General features: G+C 40.3%; 1 protein-coding gene across 1 annotated transcript; it reads left to right on the top strand.

Moving 5' to 3' along the window:
* Positions 1 to 12,326: 12,326 nt before the first annotated feature.
* On the top strand, positions 12,327 to 14,931 carry LOC140065895 (transmembrane protein 26-like). Its single transcript, XM_072113455.1, has 3 exons — positions 12,327 to 12,523; positions 13,886 to 14,009; positions 14,350 to 14,931. Exons 1-3 carry the CDS (start codon positions 12,327 to 12,329, stop codon positions 14,929 to 14,931), a joined length of 903 nt encoding a protein of 300 aa, XP_071969556.1.
* Positions 14,932 to 21,201: the final 6,270 nt, after the last annotated feature.

Genomic DNA, 21,201 nt, shown 5'->3' with positions numbered 1-21,201 from the left:
ACATTCACTAGTAGCTGACACTTAGAAAGAGAGATGAGACAGATCAGAAATAATAAGATCCATGAGATGCCTATTACACATGACATTCTCAGCTCTGCAATCACAGCCATTACATATTGTCACTTCTTCAATATGTCTCCCTCCCCCTCCACTGGATAAAGACCTTATCTGCCTGTAGCTTGTAACTTTACTTTCCTTACCCTGTGCTGTTGTGTGCTGGAAGGAAGTCAGTGTGTGTCTGTTTGAGCTCATCCTGGAATGCAAGGGTGTGGGCTAGAGGCAGAGAGCAGCTCAGTGCAGCGTCAGACAGAAGAACAATGGGGCATATTTATCAAGCTGTCTAAAAGTAAGAATGTTCTTATGGCAACATGGCAACCAATTACAGCTTCCCTTTAAAATATTCAGCACTTGTGAAATGAAAGCTGAGCTGTAATTGGTTGTCATGGGCAATCTGCCCCAATGTGTCTGCCGACTCTAATGTCAGTAGATCCAATGTCGGATCCAGAGGCAACCAAAATTGTGTAGAGCAGGACTGATAGAGACAGGTTGGAATTATATCTGTGAAATGCTGTATTTTTGTTAATAACAGTAAATTAGGGAATGTGTTATTTTGTTATCCTGAGTAGATTTAAGAAATTTGTCTTCATGCGAATAACCCTTTAAGCTAGTTATGATGTGACAGGTGCTTTCTCTATGCATATTCCTCCCTTGCTGGTCTGTTTTCTGTTTGGGTTAAATGTTGGGGGTCCAATCACACTTGGACCAGGACTCTGACATCCCATGAGAAGTAAATTTCCCTTCTTTCTATTGCTTGCTATAAGTCTTCTCAGGGTAGAAATATAATCTTACATGACTAAAAGGATCAACTCTAAATCATGGACACTGTTACTATGCAATATATATATTTACATCCTCACATGCGCTAGTAATTATTTCTTTAGCTAAAGTAGCAGAAGTCAGGTGACTTACCCTGATATGTATAAGGTCAGTCATTCTTTTCAAAGCTTCTCAAAATCACATTTAATGGATCCTGTTCTGCTTAAGAAAAAGCTTTTTAAATTCTTTTTGGATTTTTTTTAACATTTAAAGTGCTTTTTCAGGAAAAATAAATTATATAAAATATTTCTCAGAAGTGCATAATAACATTACAGTGCTACTCACCACCACTTCTCTCCCTCTGCTTAGGGCCATATTTACAGGTCCCTTTACCCAAGGTACTATTCTGTCTTTATCCTTATACGACAATTCCTGAATCAGAGATGGCTAAGATGTGCACACTCATTGAAATTAATATAATTTCAAAAGTTCTTATAGAGACCAGATAAATATCACATATACATATTACTGTATAGACCATATATCAGGTAGAAAATGTAAACTTGTCAACCTAGCCATGGGCTCAGCATCTTGGAGAACAGTGGAGCACATTATTTTACAATTCTCAATCTCTGTTTCACCCAAAACCCTTTAAATGTGGTAGAGAATTATATTTTAATAAGAATTGATTTTTCCTTTTGCCTTGGCCAAGCTAATTTAATTGACTCGGAATATTAGTAGCTCCTTTGTGTACTTTTATATTAAATTAGCAGCTGACATTTTGATAGCATTTTCCCTTTCCAAATATATTAAGTGAATTTATACTGCTGGAATAAAAGAGCTGGTATTTTAGACCGATTTCAACATTTAGAGCAAAAAAGTATTCTTTAAATGTGAGCATTTAAGTGTATATTCTCAAAACTATATGTTATAGTACAAAGGTATTAGTAGAGATTGGTACCTAGATGCTTAATTGTCCGTGTACATTATGACTCAATGTATAGTAATAACAGGGACTCAAAGAGGAGAAAGTAGCATTTATGTTTTTTCTTGCAAAGTTATATGCAGGTGATCTAAAATACTTATTTTATGCCTGAGATGAGTTACTTTTAGAGGCTACCCAGGTTTCTAAAGGACCTTGAACCATGATATGTTATTAAAGAACACAATCTACCCTTTCAAATTCCATTGGGTTTGTGGTTATGTGAGCTACAGAACTGGAGATACAGGCAGTTAAAGACATAAAGATTTAGTTTTGGACCCTTCTTGGTATTGTAGGAGATAGAACCACAAGCTCAGAACCTCAATGATGTGAGTTGTAAGTACTCGTTACTATAGACACCAAGATGGAGGCCGGGGGGTCCGAAAAGATGCTCCCACTGAAGTCTGTAGAGAGGACTCATCTCATGCAAAAAGTGTCTCTTCCAAACTCATCTGCATATGACGGTAATATATGCAGTGAATTGATAAGTGAGTCTATGGAGAATCTCTGTGCTGAAAACTTTTGACCCAAAATAGATATTGCAGATCTGCTTACAGCAATTGGATTCAGAGACGATTCTGGTCTTCTATTATATGCTACAATGCTACATGACCTCCTTCACAGTGACCTAAAAGATAGACCACCTCACCATCTCTGAAACAAAAGGGACTCTTGGAACATATGACTTGCCAGACAGATAGATGCAGGGCCGGCGCAAGCCCTGGGCATGCCTGGCCAGGTGCCGGGGCCCTGAGCTGCTGGGGGGGGGGGGGGGGAACATAAGGCTTTGCATGGGGGGATAGGAGACTGTTTTAGTTTTTCAATTAAGTAATGCCACCACATGAATTCACCACACAGGTGCCTAATGTGCCGACCGTGGATAGATGGACAGACAAATAGACATAAATGCATTAAATCTGCATCTATATGTTATATAGTTACATGGGATTTTGAAAAGTAAAATAAAAAAAATTGATAAAGCCTTATGTATAACTATCAGTTTCTTATTAAAGAAACTGATGGTTATAGACCTGAAAGCATGTAGTAATTAATGTTACTGAGAACCTGTCTGTGCTATACAATGGACTGAATAATGAAGGATAAATTCAAGAGCAGAAGAAAAAGACAACAGTCACGTAAGTAGATAAATGAGATAATTACAGGAAAGCTCTTTGCCATATTAATGTAGTCATTTGTTCAATCTAGTGACAAACTGATCACAGGGTTTATGTCAGGAACTAATCCCTAGAACAAATCTATGCCTGAAATAGTAATAATTATGATGGAATAAAAACAAATTATTTATTAATGGGTCACTATTAAACATATAATACAAAGTAGAATTATCATAAAAGGGCACATTTTCTGTAATAATTTATACTTTTTATAAATAATTTTATTACTGTTGATTTTTTTATTATTTTTTTTCATAGTCTGAAAAACAAAATCTAACTCCAGCAAAAGTAAATCTAAAACGCAGCCGTAGCCATGACCCTTACTCAATATCTGCTGTTTTTTGGGATACTGGTAGTTAAAACATAGTTGGGAATGTAAACTGCTGATGAAGATTCACATCTGCTTTGTCTTTTACTTAACTTTTATCTCTGATTCTATGGTGTAGTACACAGATGTATTATTAATGCTTGGATTGTGATCAGTAGGATTGCTTTCTATGAGATGCAACAATCGCATGTTCAAGTGTCTTTGGGGGGGGGGTAAAAAGTTTTTGTATATGTGTGTTATTATGTAATTGTAATTTATTAGTTTTGAATCACCCCTTTTTTATAAAACGCATAAATAAATAAGCAAAAAAAGTTTGAACACCTGTTATTATCTTGCATCGATAAAATAATAAGAAGAAGTAAGAAAAACTTAATAGAAGTAATGGACACTAACAGAAGTCATTAAAAGTTCATTAACATGAATGGACAATGTAATGACTCTCGTAGACTTTGTTGTTTTGGTGACACAATAATCATTGTTTTAATGACGAGAGGTAATTACGAAGGTCCATATGCACACATCAACTGGGCCTTGCGTGTCAACATGTAAACATCATTCCACTCTGCCACCGGCCACGTCCCTCTTTCACGTGGCTTACTGGGGAAATAGGTGCAATCCCAGGCCGTGTGCGAGGAATTTCCTCCTATTTCAGGGCCTGTAAGTCAGGGCTGGATAATTGAGTACATCTAAGTACAGGTGGAAGCCTGTAGTAACTTATTCACCTGTCGTCACTGCACACAGGGGTCAAATAACCCATTGGATGTACTGCTGTAGGATATGAAGAGTAGTAATTTTAGTCTTTGACATTACCTTTAATCTAGGTCTTAGGGGAGTGTTCCTAGGAGGATAGCTTATCTGTGCAAGTACAGTAGATGTTACAGCACCTCCGCTTTGTAAAATGTCTGGATCGTAAGTAAATATAAAGAGAATTTTGCTAACCACACAGCATAACACCACAAATACTTCTACAATTATAGGTAAGTACCCTGGATACAGAATAAATAGTTGTAAGTTAAATGTATTTTTTACTTTGACATTTTCTTTAACTGATTGTGGAAATTGAAAAAAAATGTTGACCTTTTTCAAAATGTGATGGTTTTGGTGTCAGAATATATGAATGGATGTAGGCGGGGCCGGTGTTAGGGGATGGCATACCGGGCATTTGCCCAGGGCCCCCGGTCCTAAAGGAGCCCCCTGCATATGGACTTTTGTGGGCAGAAGATGTATTTCTCCACGTGAAGATGCTAATGGTGCATCTCCTTTCTATATATTAATCATCTATCTGTCTAGTTATCTATCTCCTATAATTTGTCTATTTCGTATCTAACCATTTATCTATCTAGCTTTGTGTCTATCTATGTATCTACTGATTATATCTTCTATCTATCTATCTCTCACTCTATCACTCTTCTATCTTCTACTGTATCAATCATCTTTCATATCTACCTATCTTCTATCATCCGTCTAGCTATCTATAAATATATCTATCTATATCTCCTATAACATTCTCCTGCAGCCCCATATTACACATTGCCTTACCATATTACTGTTTGTAAACTACAAAGTGTTATTATTGTACATGGCAAAAGGGAGCCTCTTACTGTCTGTGACTGCTTATAAAATAGTTTTATTTTGGGGCCCCACTTTTAGTTTTGCCCAGGGCCCCACTTTGTCTTAAATTATCCCTGGATGTAGGGACCATTGTACAATACATTGGATATCCTTATTCACTGCTAGTAATGTACAGTATAAGTGCAGGTTACTTGTTACCACTTCAAATAAGTTTGGTGCAGTTTTTGACCCCCCTTCCCTCTTTATAAGAAAACTAATTATTGAAAATGCACTTCTTAGAGTGTCCTTTACCATGTTATTAGAAAAGGTATTCATCTTTGCAAGGGAGGCACCTAATATGGGTGCATTTTATCCAAAATTCAGTCTTAGCCCCAATGATACATGTGGATCTAAACTTGCTTTAAATTTAAGCAAAATTCTAATAAATATAACGTATATAAGACAGTGAACAGATCTAACAAGATTCAATTAGTCAAACCAAATTTTTACATAGCGCAAAGAACGCTATAGCTGACCGCTTCAATACCATCAAGATAAATTTATTGACTAATACTGTTTATGGACTGCATACTTGGCGTGCTTCATTTTTTATGTCTCTCCTGAGATGTTATTTTATATTACATTTTATTCATTTTGTATCCAATAAAAACTACATTTTATTATCATCACCCTTTAGCTTGTTGTATTCTCTTTAGTTTTCAGTTTAAAGTGTGCTTGCTTTAAATTTATACAGGAAAATATCTTACAGGATGCTGAAGTGGTAGATGCACCCAGACCCTAATACTGTCAGGGTCTAAATGCCTCTCAGCCATCTATTAAACAATTTTTATCAATGGGGTATCATAGGAACCATCATAACATTTCTGTTCGGACCAGGGGCTTCACATACACACTGGCTTTATGAACCTGCATACAAGTCTAATGAGAAGGTTTCATGGGCTGCATTATTCTGTGGGTACTTATACAAGATGTACCCCTGGAATTATCTTGAATTATATTTACTGTTAAACTGCACTTATAAAGAAACAAATGTACATACAATTGAGGCTCATTGTTCCACTGTGTTGTTTCAGATTTCTACAATATCTATTTATCACAAAAGGTCTTCTCGCGCTGAAATTATATGCTGAAAGCTGAGTGCAAAACAATAGCAAATCACAGCTGGGAACTGCTATTATCTACATTAAAACAACAATGTGAGTGTCAAAATGCAATCAAAGAAGCAGGCTCACTCTTCAGTATAAAAACTAAACCTAATATTGTGCATGAAAGATCAGTCAGAATCCGAATCTATTAGCTCCCAAATCACCTTACAAGTAAAACCGAAATTGTTTAGAAGATTCCCAAACACACCTTTTATTATCTCCCAGCGATCTCTCATTTCAGAGAAAATTCAATGTTTAGCTAAACGGTGCACTGGGGGTGAAGCTGTACCTGTTACCTTCTTTTTGTTGCCCATCATTACATATAACCTAATAAACAGTGAACAAAAATATTAAATAGTTGTCAAAAAATTTCAAATTAATGCCCAAATATACACTCACCAGCCACTTTATTAGGTACACCTGTCCAACTGCTCGTTAACACTTAATTTCTAATCAGCCAATCACATGGCAGCAACTCAGTGCATTTAGGCATGTAGACATGGTCAACACAATCTCCTGCAGTTCAAACCGAGTATGGGGAAGTATTAAACCGAGTATGGGGGAGTATCAGTATGGGGAAGAAAGGTGATTTGAGTGCCTTTAAACGTGGCATGGTTGTTGGTGCCAGAAGGGCTGGTCTGAGTATTTCAGAAACTGCTGATCTACTGGGTTTTTCACGCACAACAATCTCTCGGGTTTACAGAGAATGGTCCGAAAAAGAAAAAACATCCAGTGAGCGGCAGTTCTGTGGGCGGAAATGCCTTGTTGATGCCACAGGTCAGAGGAGAATGGGCAGACTGGTTCGAGCTGATAGAAAGGCAACAGTGACTCAAATCGCCACCCGTTACAACCAAGGTAGGCAGAAGAGCATCTCTGAACGCACAGTACGTCGAACTTTGAGGCAGATGGGCTACAGCAGCAGAAGACCACATCGGGTGCCACTCCTTTCAGCTAAGAACAGGAAACTGAGGCTACAATTTGCACGAGCTCATCGAAATTGGACAGTAGAAGATTGGAAAAACGTTGCCTGGTCTGATGAGTCTCGATTTTCTGCTGCGACATTCGGATGGTAGGGTAAGAATTTGGCGTCAACAACATGAAAGCATGGATCCATCCTGCCTTGTATCAACGGTTCAGGCTGGTGGTGGTGGTGTCATGGTGTGGGGAATATTTTCTTGGCACTCTTTGGGCCCCTTGGTACCAATTGAGCATCGTTGCAACACCACAGCCTACCTGAGTATTGTTGCTGACCATGTCCATCCCTTTATGACCACAATGTACCCAACATCTGATGGCTACTTTCAGCAGGATAATGCGCCATGCCATAAAGCTGGAGTCATCTCAGACTGGTTTCTTGAACATGACAATGAGGTCACTGTACTCAAATGGCCTCCACAGTCACCAGATCTCAATCCAATAGAGCATCTTTGGGATGTGGTGGAACGGGAGATTCGCATGATGGATGTGCAGCCGACAAATCTGCAGCAACTGTGTGATGCCATCATGTCAATATGGACCAAAATCTCTGAGGAATGCTTCCAGCACCTTATTGAATCTATGCCACGAAGAATTGAGGCAGTTCTAAAGGCAAAAGGGGGTCCAACCCATTACTAGCAGGGTGTACCTAATAAAGTGGCCGGTGAGTGTATATTAAAATAAAAAGATACATAATGGGGGTGATTTAACAATGTGTCTCAGGTTCCGCCAGTCTCTAGTTGCAAAACACTAGTCTTTTGCTGCGCCAGATTTATCACTGTGATGATGAATTCTGGTGCAGTATAAGACTGTCGGTTCCTACTTTAGACCTACTTTTAGTTGGTCTAACCTGTGCGCCAGAATTTTGGGTACAGGGTGATTTCCTGTAAGCCACGCCTCCTTTCTCATGATACCACGTCCATCTCCCAAAGGCCACGCCCCCTTAATCAGACTTGTTGTGATAGTGCCAAAAAAAGGTATAAAAGCCTTAACTGTGGTTCAAGGCATTTTAGACAGTGCTTTTGTCCCAAAACCACCAGAATTGTGGCTCAAGTGCGTTTATAAATCCCCCCAATATCTTGGAAAGTAAACATATTGAAGGAGATTTATTAATCTGTCTATGGCAGGATTCTGTTGTAGTTTACTCTAAAAAAAAGTGTCTGCACCACATTTATAAAGTGTTTTAGACAGTTTTCTGTCTCTCCTACGGCAAGCTCAATGAAAGGGTCAGTGCGCCAATAACACACCTGACCCAACAGAATTTTGTCCTAACTTTCTGGCATAAAGTAAGCCAACTAATAGGAGGTATAGAGTATGACTAGAGAGTCTTACACTGCACAAGACACTTAGATAAATCTGGTGCCGAATAAGACTGTGAACTCATGTGGCAGCATGCAAAATTCAGAAACTGAAACAGTCTCCTGTCCTAAAATAATCCCCAGTTTATCATACCAAACAGTCTTCTCATGGTTATTTTATATAAGCCCCCTCACATCCTATAGATTTATTAGATATAGCCCCCCTTTCCCCTTGGATTACTTATGAACAGCCCTATGTGGGCCCCCCAGCAGCTCTGGGACCTTATAATAACAGTGCCCCAATAGTTTAACCCGTAGGCGCACCAGGACATTATAGTACTTCCCCGGGGCTAGATACTTAGCGCACGGGGACGTTCTATAACATCCTGCTTCTGGCACTGGCTCACGAACGGAGCCGGTACCAGAAGCAGCGGCTGTCAGCTGTCTAGTACAGCTGACAGCCTGCGCTAACACCCGCGATCGGAGCCGGCTCCGATCGCGGGTGTTAACCCCTTACACGCCGCGGTCAAGCATGATCGCGGTGTGTAAGGGTTTTTGCGCTGTGGATCGGATCCCCCGTGCCGCTTACCGGGGGATCCGATCCACTTCTGGGCAGCTCCGAGGACTGGCATGTGCCCCGGAGCTGCCCGGTCTCCCTGGCAGTCAGACCCCTTCCGGGTCTGACTGCAAACTGTCTGAGCATGCGCCTGCATGCTCAGACAGTTTACACTGCTCTATAATAAAATAATATTGTAGAGCAGTGTATTGAACTTGAACCAGTGATCAGAGCATCACTGGTTCAAGTTCAAGTATGTATAAGTAACAAAAAGTCAAAAACACTAAAGTTAATACATTAGAATAAGCCCCTAAAATGTCACTTTCCTATAAAAACACTTAATAAAGTATAAAAAACACAAAAACACAAAAACCCCCCCACATATTTGGTATTGCCGCGTCCGTAACAATCTGTATAATAAAACAGAATCATTACTGGACCCGCACGGTACACGCCGTAGAAAAAAAATGCAAAAACGTTCTGAAAAAAGATGATTTTTAATTAATACTCTAAAAAAAATGCTCTAAAAAGTAATTTAAAAAATGTTATGCACTCCAAAAATAAGCCCCTAACTAGATTTGTCAGCCGAAAAATAAAAAAGTTATGCATATGAAAAGATGGTGATGCTAAAATGAACAAGATTTTCTCCAAATTGGTTTTTATTCAGTACAATTGAATAAAATACTCAAAACCCCCACATATTTGGTATCCTTGCGTCCGTAACAATCTGCATAATAAAACAGAATCGTTATTAGATCCGCAAAGTGAACCCCGTAAAAAAAAACCCCAAAAAAGCTCCCAAAAAAGATAATTTTCAATTAATACCCTATAAAAAATGCTCTAAAAAGTGATTTAAAAAATGTTATGCACTCTAAAATAAGACCACTAAAAAGAACAATCCTTCTCGCAACAAATAAGCCATTAAACACATTTGTGAGGCGAAAAATAAAAAAGTTATGCATATGAAAGACGGTGATGCTAAAATTAACAACATTTTTGCCAAATTATTTTTCATTCAGTAAAAATGGGAAAAAATAAAAAATCTATATAAATGAGGTCTTTTTGTAATCGGGGCGACCCATAGAATAAAAATAATATACTATTTTTATGGTATGGTAAACGGCCAAAAAAAAAACATAAAAATCTTCCTGAAAAGTGATGATTTTCATTTCCTCCACCAACAAAGAGTTAATAAAATCTCACCAATTAGCCTATAGATTCCCCCAAATTACATACCAAAAAAGTGCATCTCATGTGGCAAAAGAAATAAGCCCCTATAGGTCCACATTAAAAAAAGAAAAAAATTATAGCCTGTACAATGTGACATAGCAAATCTGATCTGGATGGCGCCTCCTTTCCTTCTATGCCCGGCCGTGCGCCCATACCGCAGGTTACCACCACATATAGAAGATCCGTGTACTCGGGAGAAATTGGGTATCAAACTTTGTGGAGCCTTTATTCATTTAATCCATTGTAAATGTTTAATTTTCCACCCAAAATGGGTGTATTGTGAAAAAATATTACAATTTGCAGACTGCACCTCCATTTTGTTTTAACCCCTATAAAACATGTAAAGTGTTAACAAACTTCTTAGAAGTGGTTTTTCATACGTTGAGGTGTGTAGTTTCCACAATGGGGTAATTTACGAGTCTCACTATTATTTAGGCCTCTCAGTGTCAATTACAAGTTGAGCAGGTCAATCTAAATACGGGTTTTGGTGATTTTACAAAAAATGTGAAAAATGATACCTAAATTCTGAGCCTCATAACATTCTAGTAAAATATGTGGAATCTTAAAAAAACCATGCCAACATAAAGCAGACATTTGGGAAATGTAAGTTATGAATTTATTTGGGTGCTATAACTGTCTGCATCAAAAGTAGAGAATTTAGAATGTTGAAAATAAAGAATTTTTCCAAATTTTTGCCAAATTTTGTTTTTTTTCATAACTTAACGCAAAAGATTTCATCCAAATTTTTAAACTAATTTGAAGTACAATGTGTCACGAGAAAACAATCTCAAAATCCCCTGGATATCTCATAGCGTTCCCACGCTATAACCACTTATAGTGACACAGGTCAGATTTGAAGAATGGGGCCGCGTCCTTAAGGCCAAAAGAGGCTGAGTCCCGTAGGGGTTAAAGGAAATATACCGCTTGCCTCAGGTAGGTTTTATGTAATCACTTTTACAAGCCGGCGGTATGATCCTGAAACAGGATCTTGTCTTCATTAACATTAAAACTCAACAAATGGAGGAAATGGATTTATAAAAATGAGTAAATTAGACTAGGGATATCCTAATTCATTCAAACTGCTCGGTACTCTGTTGTCTTACTGGCACTTATTCCATTCTCCCTGATGTCACTAGTTATGGGGATAGGGAATAAGCACAAGCAAGAGGTGTCAAGTGCCCAGCAGCTTGGATGACACTCACAGGAGTTACATATATATGCAACATCTGGCACCGGGGCCTAGCGTTTTCTTGAGGCCTGGAGACAGCTGGGGCCCAGAATACCGGAGTGGCTGGCTATTGGGGTATAGTGCACACTGATGTCACGGTGCTTGGTATGGGGACCAGAGGGCTGACGCACAGCCTGGCAGGTCTGGAGCAGGTGCTGTGTGCAAGAAATATGGAGGGAGAGGTTGATGTACTTGCTTCTCTCTGGGGCAATCCCTGAGTGTCTGTAAGATAAGTCCCTGGGTAATGGATTGGGAAGCTCGTGTTGTTGGACAGCCATATCCAGGGATCAGATGGAGACTCTTTATTGGTTCTTTATTGAATAACATAAACAATCAACAGCAGATTCTGATGCTGGTACTGGAGTGGTCATGGAGAGTGGTCCTTAGGAGTAATGCACCAGCCTGTTAGTAGATGCAGGCTGGGAAAATTGAGATGGGGCTGTGTCCAAGCTGTGGAAGCTGAAGCTCTGGAGTAGAGTCTCTTGACTCTTGACCCAGTTCCTGGGATTGGTTTCTGAGCAGCACTAAAGGTGTGCTGTACACACTGGGGCACATTTACTTACCTGGCCGATGGAGTTCACCCGAAGTGCATTAGTGTTAATGAAGATCCTGTTTCAAGATCATACTACCGATAAGTAAGTGTGATTACATAAAAACTACATGTAGCAAGTGGTAGAAAAAAGATTAAAACACTAACCTTATTCCTCTCCTCTTTGGGCCCTTCAGGATCTGTGGCGCAGGCGATGCTTGATGACGCATGCTGGTTCTGGGTCAGCCAATCATGTGTCACAAAGGCTACATATCCTTTATCTTATAGGCTGGTGGGCTATAAGATGGAGGGCAACTTTGCTGGGAGCAAAGAAAGGAGGGAATACTCCTTCCGGGCCTCCTGTTCTGTTTTGCCCCGCAGGGAAGATGACTATTTTACCTATTTATCTATAGTTATATCTAATAGCTGTATAGATTTAATAAGTGTATATATGTCACCACATGTTTTATGTTTTGACAGATATCTTAATAAATGGCCATCAAACATTGGAAGATACTGTCAGCTATCTTAAGTCGCATTATTTTCACTGTGCACGGTTTTCTTTTGGTATGGCAAGTAGTAGAAGTAAAGAAGAATACTCGTTACTGGATGCTTCTCATTGGACTTCTACTATTATATATGGAAGCTGTTGTCACATTGACTATAACCAGGAAAGGAGAATGGAAATGGTAATAATAACATATATACTTTATAACTTGCCACCTATATAACACTGTTCCTCTTGCTTTATAACATGCTACCTGGAGATTGGAATTTTGTTTTGTTGGTAATAAGGTTACTTTAAAGATTGACACATACATTATATAATTGGTTATTATAGGGTAATTGGCCTTTTTTAGCTCTATTGGAATTTGTAATGTAGGATCTGGGAAAGGACAGGTTATACAGACAGAAACAGTGGAAGCTATATCTTTTTTAGCTGTCCTTCCCTGTGCCAAAATATGGAGAAAAAGACAAGACAGTACAAAAAGTAAAGACTAGCTTAGAACGTGTTAACACCAATAGGACAATCACAGTACAAAATCACAAGGCATCAAAGGATATCAAAATACCAGAATACAAAATAACAAGAAAACAAAGCTAGCTTACTAAGTCCGAAGCCTATAGCAGGCAAAGGACCTACGATAGGTTGAACACATCCTGATTCAGGTAGTAATTGGACCAGAACGCGGATATCCAGATAAGACAGAACAAGAAGGGATTAATGTCTGTTTCAGGGCAATCCAAATCAGAGATACGGTCACATTGGAGAGAACCGTCCTTTCAGAAAAATTGTTTGCTTCAAACTAGAAACAAGTTTGGAAGTGTTAAAAATGAATCATAGAAGGTCGCCCTTGCAAACTTTCAGTGAGTTGAGCTCTCAACCGGACGAAGATCGCCTTTCTTGGTTAGAATATATACAACTGACCTACACTCACCGGCCACTTTATTAGGTACACCATGCTAGTAATGGGTTGGACCCCCTTTTGCCTTCAGAACTGCCTCAATTCTTCGTGGCATAGATTCAACAAGGTGCTGGAAGCATTCCTCAGAGATTTTGGTCCATATTGACATGATGGCATCACACAGTTGCCGCAGATTTGTTGGCTGCACATCCATGATGCGAATCTCCCGTTCCACCACATCCCAAAGATGCTCTATTGGATTGAGATCTGGTGACTGTGGAGGTATAATTACCAAAAAAAGGGCATATATGGCAGAATATGGCATTTATGGGTGATAAATTTGGATCCTTCCTCTGGGACCTCCATCGATAGGGATTAAAAGTCCTTCTGTCCCTTTCTGTTTGCTCTTCATGGTTATAAATAACGTTTCCTGAATCTCCAAAGGGCTTCAGCTTTAAGTCTTGAGGAGTGCTGTCTCTGTAAATCAGTGTCCTGAGAATATACCAATAATGACCAAAAATGTATATTGTGAATACTTCCTTAACTGAAGCTGCTTTTTTATACAAATACAAATGTTTAATAATGGTTATTTATACAGTATGTAAATTTTTGGCTTGTGTTATACCATTCCTTTCATTCATTTAGGTTTAGTCCTATGATTTTCCTCTACTTGACATCTACCATTCCCTCTGTATTCTTGCTGGAACTCGAGTTTCTTGAAATGAGGACATTAATGATTAATTCAACAAATGCTGAGTATGCAAAACAGGTATGTTTTTCTTCTCCGTTTGCAGCCTTTTTTTTAGAATTCTCCAAAAACTCTATACAAATTAAGTTTTTACATTTCCTCATAACCTGTGTAGTATCTTCTGTTGGTAACCCCATTCTGTATGGTGTATTGTCATACAAAGTACTAAAAAGAGGTACCTTATATACCCAAATGAATGGAACAGCTAGTCACACAGGCACAGCTACCCCATCCATTTGCTTTGAGACTGTCCAAAATCTCTGAAAGGAGCATAGGGCATAACTATGTATCTAGTGCCACCTACGATGTTGCCATGTGGAATTATATATTCATATATGGTAAACCTGTGTCTTTATTGCAGGTCAAATGCTTTGTGCCATCATTTCAATGGTTGGAGGCACTGGAGCAAGTCATGATCCTGGTGCTTGTTATAGGCCGTTGGCTGATGCCAAAAGGAGAGATGAGCAGAGAACAATTATCTCAACTATTGTTGATCTATATTGGTTTAGGAGCAGATATCCTGGATATCTTATTGCTAATGAAGGAACCCGCTGTTGAAACCAACTGGAGGGTAGTCATTGTGGCTCTGTGTCTCTTCGGTTGGGCAACTTTACAGTTCACATTGGTCCTAACACAAATGTCATCATCTACTCAAGAATCACAGACTATAGAGGAGACCATGTCACCACCTGATGTGAAGGAGGGATGTGCGTCCTTCAGCTGTGGCACTAATGAAATAAATGAAATATGGAGCTTATGGATCACAGTGGGGATGCAAGATGGACCTTTTCTCATCTTTCGGCTTTATCTGGCAATTAAAGAGAGAGTCTTGAATGGAATGATGATCTTCTTCATCTGCAAAAATATTTTAACTGTTACTATAGAAATATACAGAATTGTTGTGGTTCGCTGTAAAAAAGGAAACTTGTGCAAAAATAGATAACAGGCCCAATTCATAGGATAGAATATAAGTTTCTTACTAGGGGTTTAACTGCTGACACCTTGTAATGGAGGAACAAAAGTCTCCTGAAGATCCCCATGTAGAATAAAGCAGACTTGCATAAATTCGACCTGCACTCCATTCACTGGGATATTCAGGGTACCCAACAGATGGGCTTTCCGAAAAGTCCAATCAAAGTGAATTGATCGCAGGATGAACAAGTTCACTTGTGCTTTATATGTTATGGGGAACTTCGAGAAATTTTCAGCCTCCCACTCTACCAATCACTGAGGGGGTCACAATGGTCAGGCCCCCAGTGATCAGACACTTTTCTCCAATTCAGTGGAGATTGTTCAATAGAATGGTGTGCATGTTCAATGTGCGCTCAGTTTACTTCTACGGGACTGTAAACTCATAGGGGGAGATTTATCAGAAGAGTCAGTAAAGCTATTCTAGTTACCCATGGAAACCAATCAGAGCTCAACTTTAATTTTATAAATGGCTGTGGGAAAATGAAAACTGAGCTCTGATTGCTTACCATGGCCAACTGGAACAGTTCTGCTCTCAATGCTGATAAATCTCCCCATACTGTCCCATAGATGTAAATGGAGCATACATCAAACATAAACAACAATGCATCAACATATGGAGCACTGTGGGGCACTTGTGTACCCTCTATCTAATTATCATTTGGGTCCCTCAATCAGATCCCCAGTAATCAGTCACTTGTTTCCTATCCAATGAAAAGGTCAGGTGTTTCATTTTTTTGGGACATTACCTTTTAATTCCATCTTTTAACTGCATTAATTTTTCTCTTGTCCTGAAACATAATATTTCTCTTTCTTGTTAAGTGTCTCTGCACCGATCAGATTGCTGTAAATTGATGCAAGCAAAAATTTTACTTTAAGGGCTATATTAGGATTTTTTTGTGTTATACCTGTGCCACTGCTCATGCTCCAAAAGTAAATGAGCTGGATAAGTGTAAAGGTCTATTTTTGGTTTCAATAATGTTTTATTAAAAAGGAAATGGGAAAGCAGGGTGTGGTAATACACGCAAATCCCTTCACAGGGCGTATCAAGAAACACAAATAATAGATTGTGCCCAACCATGGTACAAACCTGAAAGTATTAGAAAAATAAAAATAAATAAAAACGACAATAGAAAGGAAGATAAAAGAGGAAGGGGCATTACTCTCCAATAATGAGGTTGCACATTGACAGGGAACACAGACCACAGAACCTCAGGGGAAAATCACAACAGACTGGTTTGGAAAGCAGATATAATCATTTCCAGACACTAAAAATGAGTCCATCATTTAGATATTTGGTGGTACCTTTAGCCACCATTTTGGACAAAAAGCCACCTTTCCATAAGGAGTGGTATGAAAGGCTCCTGGCAGGTTCCCTTTAGAGTTATATGAAATATTATAGAAAATGTTCAGTGTTTGAAAAGGAAAAACTGAGACAAAATAAGATCACATGCAAAAAATAAACATTTAATAAACACAGAGATAATAAACACAGTGGTGTCACAGTACAGAGATAATGCACACATAGGGGCACATTTACTAAGGGTTGCGCTGCTCACTTTTGTCTCACTTTGCACCTTTTTTTGGGATTAAACAGCTTGGACAGGTATTTAACAAATGTCTGTGCTGGGATTTTGGCACACGCGATCCATTTTTGGCGCAGCTGTGCTGGCTTCCATGCAATTTGGGGTGCATCCTGCCAGATGATCAGACTGATTCGAGCGCAGGACATCGGACAATGCACTTTCGGTGAACTCCAGTGGCCAGGTAAATAACTGTGCCCCGTAATGTCACAGTACAATGATAATACACAGGGATGTCATAGTTGAGGGATAATAAACTCAGTGATGTCACAGTATAGTGATAATACATACAGTGATATCATAGTACAGAGATAATACACACAGTGATGTCACAGTACAAAGATAATAAACACAGTTATGCTATTCACAGGAATAATAAACACAGTGATGTCAAAATAAAGGGCTTATGCACAAAGTGATGACACAGTACAGTGATAATACACACAGTGATGTCACAGTACAAACATAATACACACAGTAATAAAAGTAGAGTGTTAATATACCAAGTGATAACACAGTACAGGCCTAATACACAAAGTCATGTGTTAAACAGGTGTGATGCAAACAGTGATCTAACGGTGTAGGAAAATTACACACAGTGATATTTCAGTACAGGACACACAGAGATGTCACTGCATTATTAACATTATGCATTATTATATTATATTATTATAAAGTATACAGTACTGCACAAATAATAAGGGGATCACATACGTTACTTTAAAACAAGAACAAATGCAGGTACAAAATACAAAAACTACAGAAATCTGAAACAAGTGTGTAGGAGGACCTTGCTCCTATATACCCACAATCTTTATGTGAGGATAGATGGAGATTAGAGATTTCCCCTGCTCGAGATCGAGCATTTAATTTAAAAAACACAGTGAAGAACAGTGAAGAATAGAATAAAAACAGTGAACACAGTGAACACAGGATCATTTAAGTGAAGAACACAGTGAAAAACACAGTGAAGAATAGATTACAGATGTTCGGCACATCTGCTTACTTGTCGGAAGATACGCGCGAAACGGTGCGAACAAAATAGTATGTGAAGAGCAATATATATGTGTGAAGAACACATTGAAGAACACGGTGAGCAGAACAGAGACACCAGGGCAGCAGCACGGAGACATCGGGGGCACAGCAGCACGGAGACATCGGGGACACAGCAGCACGGAGGCATCGGGGGCACAGCAGCACGGAGGCATCGGGGGCACAGCAGCACGGAGACATCGGGGGCACAGCAGCACGGAGACATCGGGGGCACAGCAGCACGGAGACATCGGGGGCACAGCAGCACGGAGACATCGGGGGCACAGCAGCACGGAGACATCAGGGGCACAGCAGCACGGAGGCATCGGGGGCATAGCAGCACGGAGACATCGGGGGCACAGCAGCACGGAGACATCGGGGGCACAGCAGCACAGAGACATCGGGGGCATAGCAGCACGGAGACATCGGGGAGACTTCAGTGGAAGAAAAGGAGCGGAACCCTGGGACAGCGTATCTCCCGACAAGTAAGCAGATGTGCCGAACATCTGCAATCTATTCTTCACTGTGTTTTTCACTTAAATGAGCCTGTGTTCACTGTTTTTATTCTATTCTTCACTGTTCTTCACATCTGCTAACTTGTCGGGAGATAATATAAGCGCAGAACAGTGAAGAATAGATTGCAGATGTTTGCATACATCTGCTAACTTATCAGAAGACATTCTTTTTCAATTAAATAACACATTTTATTCCCGAACCATGGTCCCTTTGAAAAATGCTCGAGTCTCCCATTGACTTCAATGGGGCTCGTTATTCGAGACGAGCACTCGAGCATCAGGAAAAGTTTGTCTCGAATAACGAGCACCCAAGCATTTTAGTGCTCGCTCATCTCTAATGGAGATATAATGTGAGGTAGAAGAGCAGTAAGGTTATATAAATATATATATATATATATATATGTAAAAAAAAATTCCATAAATATTATTCTATCAGCCTTCAGGAAATGCTATATCATTCAAGAGCCTGATGATGGAAAAAGTCGATGCAAATGGATTAAGTGGGTTCACTTACATAGCAGGTGTATAGAAATAAATGCACAGTGAAAACTATATCCCGTCGGCTAAGAAAATTTTAATTATTTGCACATCTTCCCCTGTGTTATCGTATGAAGGCCTGCTTTGCATATATTCAGGGAAAACACAAACATCCAACCTGCAACCTGAGGACCCACAAAGGAGACAAGACATTTGGTGAATCCCTATTCAAATTGTTGACAGTATTCAATGCCGACCTGATTTTGACTATGTATCCAAACTTGTACCATAGAAATCTATATTGATAAAAAGTATAAACTTATGGCTCATGTAGATGACCAAGGACGGGCCATAAATTCCGGACTGTGAATTCCAGGCTGTGCACTGTGCAGAGGATTGGACACGAGTCAATACAGCCAGCCCAGCACTTTAAAAAAAAAAAACTTATATACTCGCCCTCCGATGGCCCCGATGCACAGCGCTGCTCCCCCGATGTCCGCGCGGGTCCTCCTCTGTCTTCCGACTTCTTCTGTCTTCGGTAACATCCTGCAGGGCGTGGCCATGTTTCTTCACGGCCGGCGCATAGTATGACGTCAGCAGCGGCCGCGTCATACTATGCGCCTGCGGGCCGGGAAGGGCGTGGCCATGCCTTGTTACCGAAGACAGAAGACAGGTGTGGAAGACAGAAGAGGAGCCGCGCTGACATCGGGGGAGCAGTGCTGGCTGTATACTACTGGGGGCAAGCTGTGCTGGCTGTATACTACTGGGGGCAAGCTGGGCTGGCTGTATACTACTGGGGGCAAGCTGTGATGGCTGTATACTACTGGAGGCAGGCTGGGCTGGCTGTATACTACTGGGGGCAGCCTGCCTATATACTACTGGGGCAGCCTGCCTATATACTACTGGGGCAGCCTGGCTATGTACTACTGGGGGCTTGCTGGCTATATACTACTGGGGGCTTGCTGGCTATATACTGGGGGGGGGGTCTGTGATCAATGCATTTTCTGTCCTCGGCTTATACTCGATTCAACAGGTTTTGCCAGTTTTTGGTGGTAAAATTAGGGGTCTCGGCTTATGCTCAGGTCGGCTTATACTCGAGTATATACGGTAATACAAGAAGTCCCTCCTTCATTGCAAAACAGAAGGGCCACACTGTATTCATGATTAGTCATAAGGATTAAAAATCACATTGACAACTGGACTACCACTATCTTGTAGTGGCAATATGGGGCGATTAGTAGTCTATGATGAACAAATAAAGTGGGTGGGGATAGGTAGTAACATCACTCACTAGTACCCGCCCACATCACTTATAAACAGGGAAACAGAAGAGGAGCTAGTAGAGGACCAAGGTAAGTTAGTATTTTCTTTATTTTTTTGGTGGAGCCTATAAAACCATCCCTGTATGTGTTTGACTGGACCGGACAGCCCCTTTAAGGTAAGCTTTACCAGACCAAGGAAGCTAATTTATATATAAGTTACATTTGTATTTTTGGATTTTAGTAAATGAGTATATACACTCACCGGCCACTTTATTAGGTACACCATGCTAGTAACGGGTTGGACCCCCTTTTGCCTTCAGAACTGCCTCAATTCTTCGTGGCATAGATTCAACAAGGTGCTGGAAGCATTCCTCAGAGATTTTGGTCCATATTGACACGATGGCATCACACAGTTGCCGCAGTTTTGTGGCCCGCACATCCATGATGCGAATCTCCCGTTCCACCACATCCCAAAGATGCTCTATTGGATTGAGATCTGGTGACTGTGGAGGCCATTTGAGTACAGTGAACTCATTGTCATGTTCAAGAAACCAGTCTGAGATGATTCCAGCTTTATGACATGGCGCATTATCCTGCTGAAAGTAGCCATCAGATGTTGGGTACATTGTGGTCATAAAGGGATGGACATGGTCAGCAACAATACTCAGGTAGGCTGTGGCGTTGCAACGATGCTCAATTGGTACTAAGGGGCCCAAAGAGTGCCAAGAAAATATTCCCCACACCATGACACCACCACCACCAGCCTGAACCGTTGATACAAGGCAGGATGGATCCATGCTTTCATGTTGTTGACGCCAAATTCTGACCCTACCATCCGAATGTCACAGCAGAAATCGAGACTCATCAGACCCGGCAACGTTTTTCCAATCTTCTACTGTCCAATTTCAATGAGCTTTTGCAAATTGTAGCCTCAGTTTCCTGTTCTTAGCTGAAAGGAGTGGCACCCGGTGTGGTCTTCTGCTGCTGTAGCCCATCTGCCTCAAAGTTCGACGTACTGTGCATTCAGAGATGCTCTTCTGCCTACCTTGGTTGTAACGGCTGGCGATTTGAGTCACTGTTGCCTCTCTATCAGCTCGAACCAGTCTGCCCATTCTCCTCTGACCTCTGGCATCAACAAGGCATTTCCGCCCACAGAACTGCCGCTCACTGGATGTTTTTTCTTTTTCGGACCATTCTCTGTAAACCCTAAAGATGGTTGTGTGTGAAAATCCTAGTAGATCAGCAGTTTCTGAAATACTCAGACCAGCCCTTCTGGCACCAACAACCATGCCACGCTCAAAGGCACTCAAAACACCTTTCTTCCCCATACTGATGCTCGGTTTGAACTGCAGGAGATTGTCTTGACCATGTCTAC

Source organism: Engystomops pustulosus, chromosome 6 (assembly GCF_040894005.1).
Source record: "Engystomops pustulosus chromosome 6, aEngPut4.maternal, whole genome shotgun sequence".
In the NCBI taxonomy this organism is placed as follows: domain Eukaryota; kingdom Metazoa; phylum Chordata; class Amphibia; order Anura; family Leptodactylidae; genus Engystomops; species Engystomops pustulosus.
This window is presented reverse-complemented; position numbering and strand designations above follow the sequence as displayed.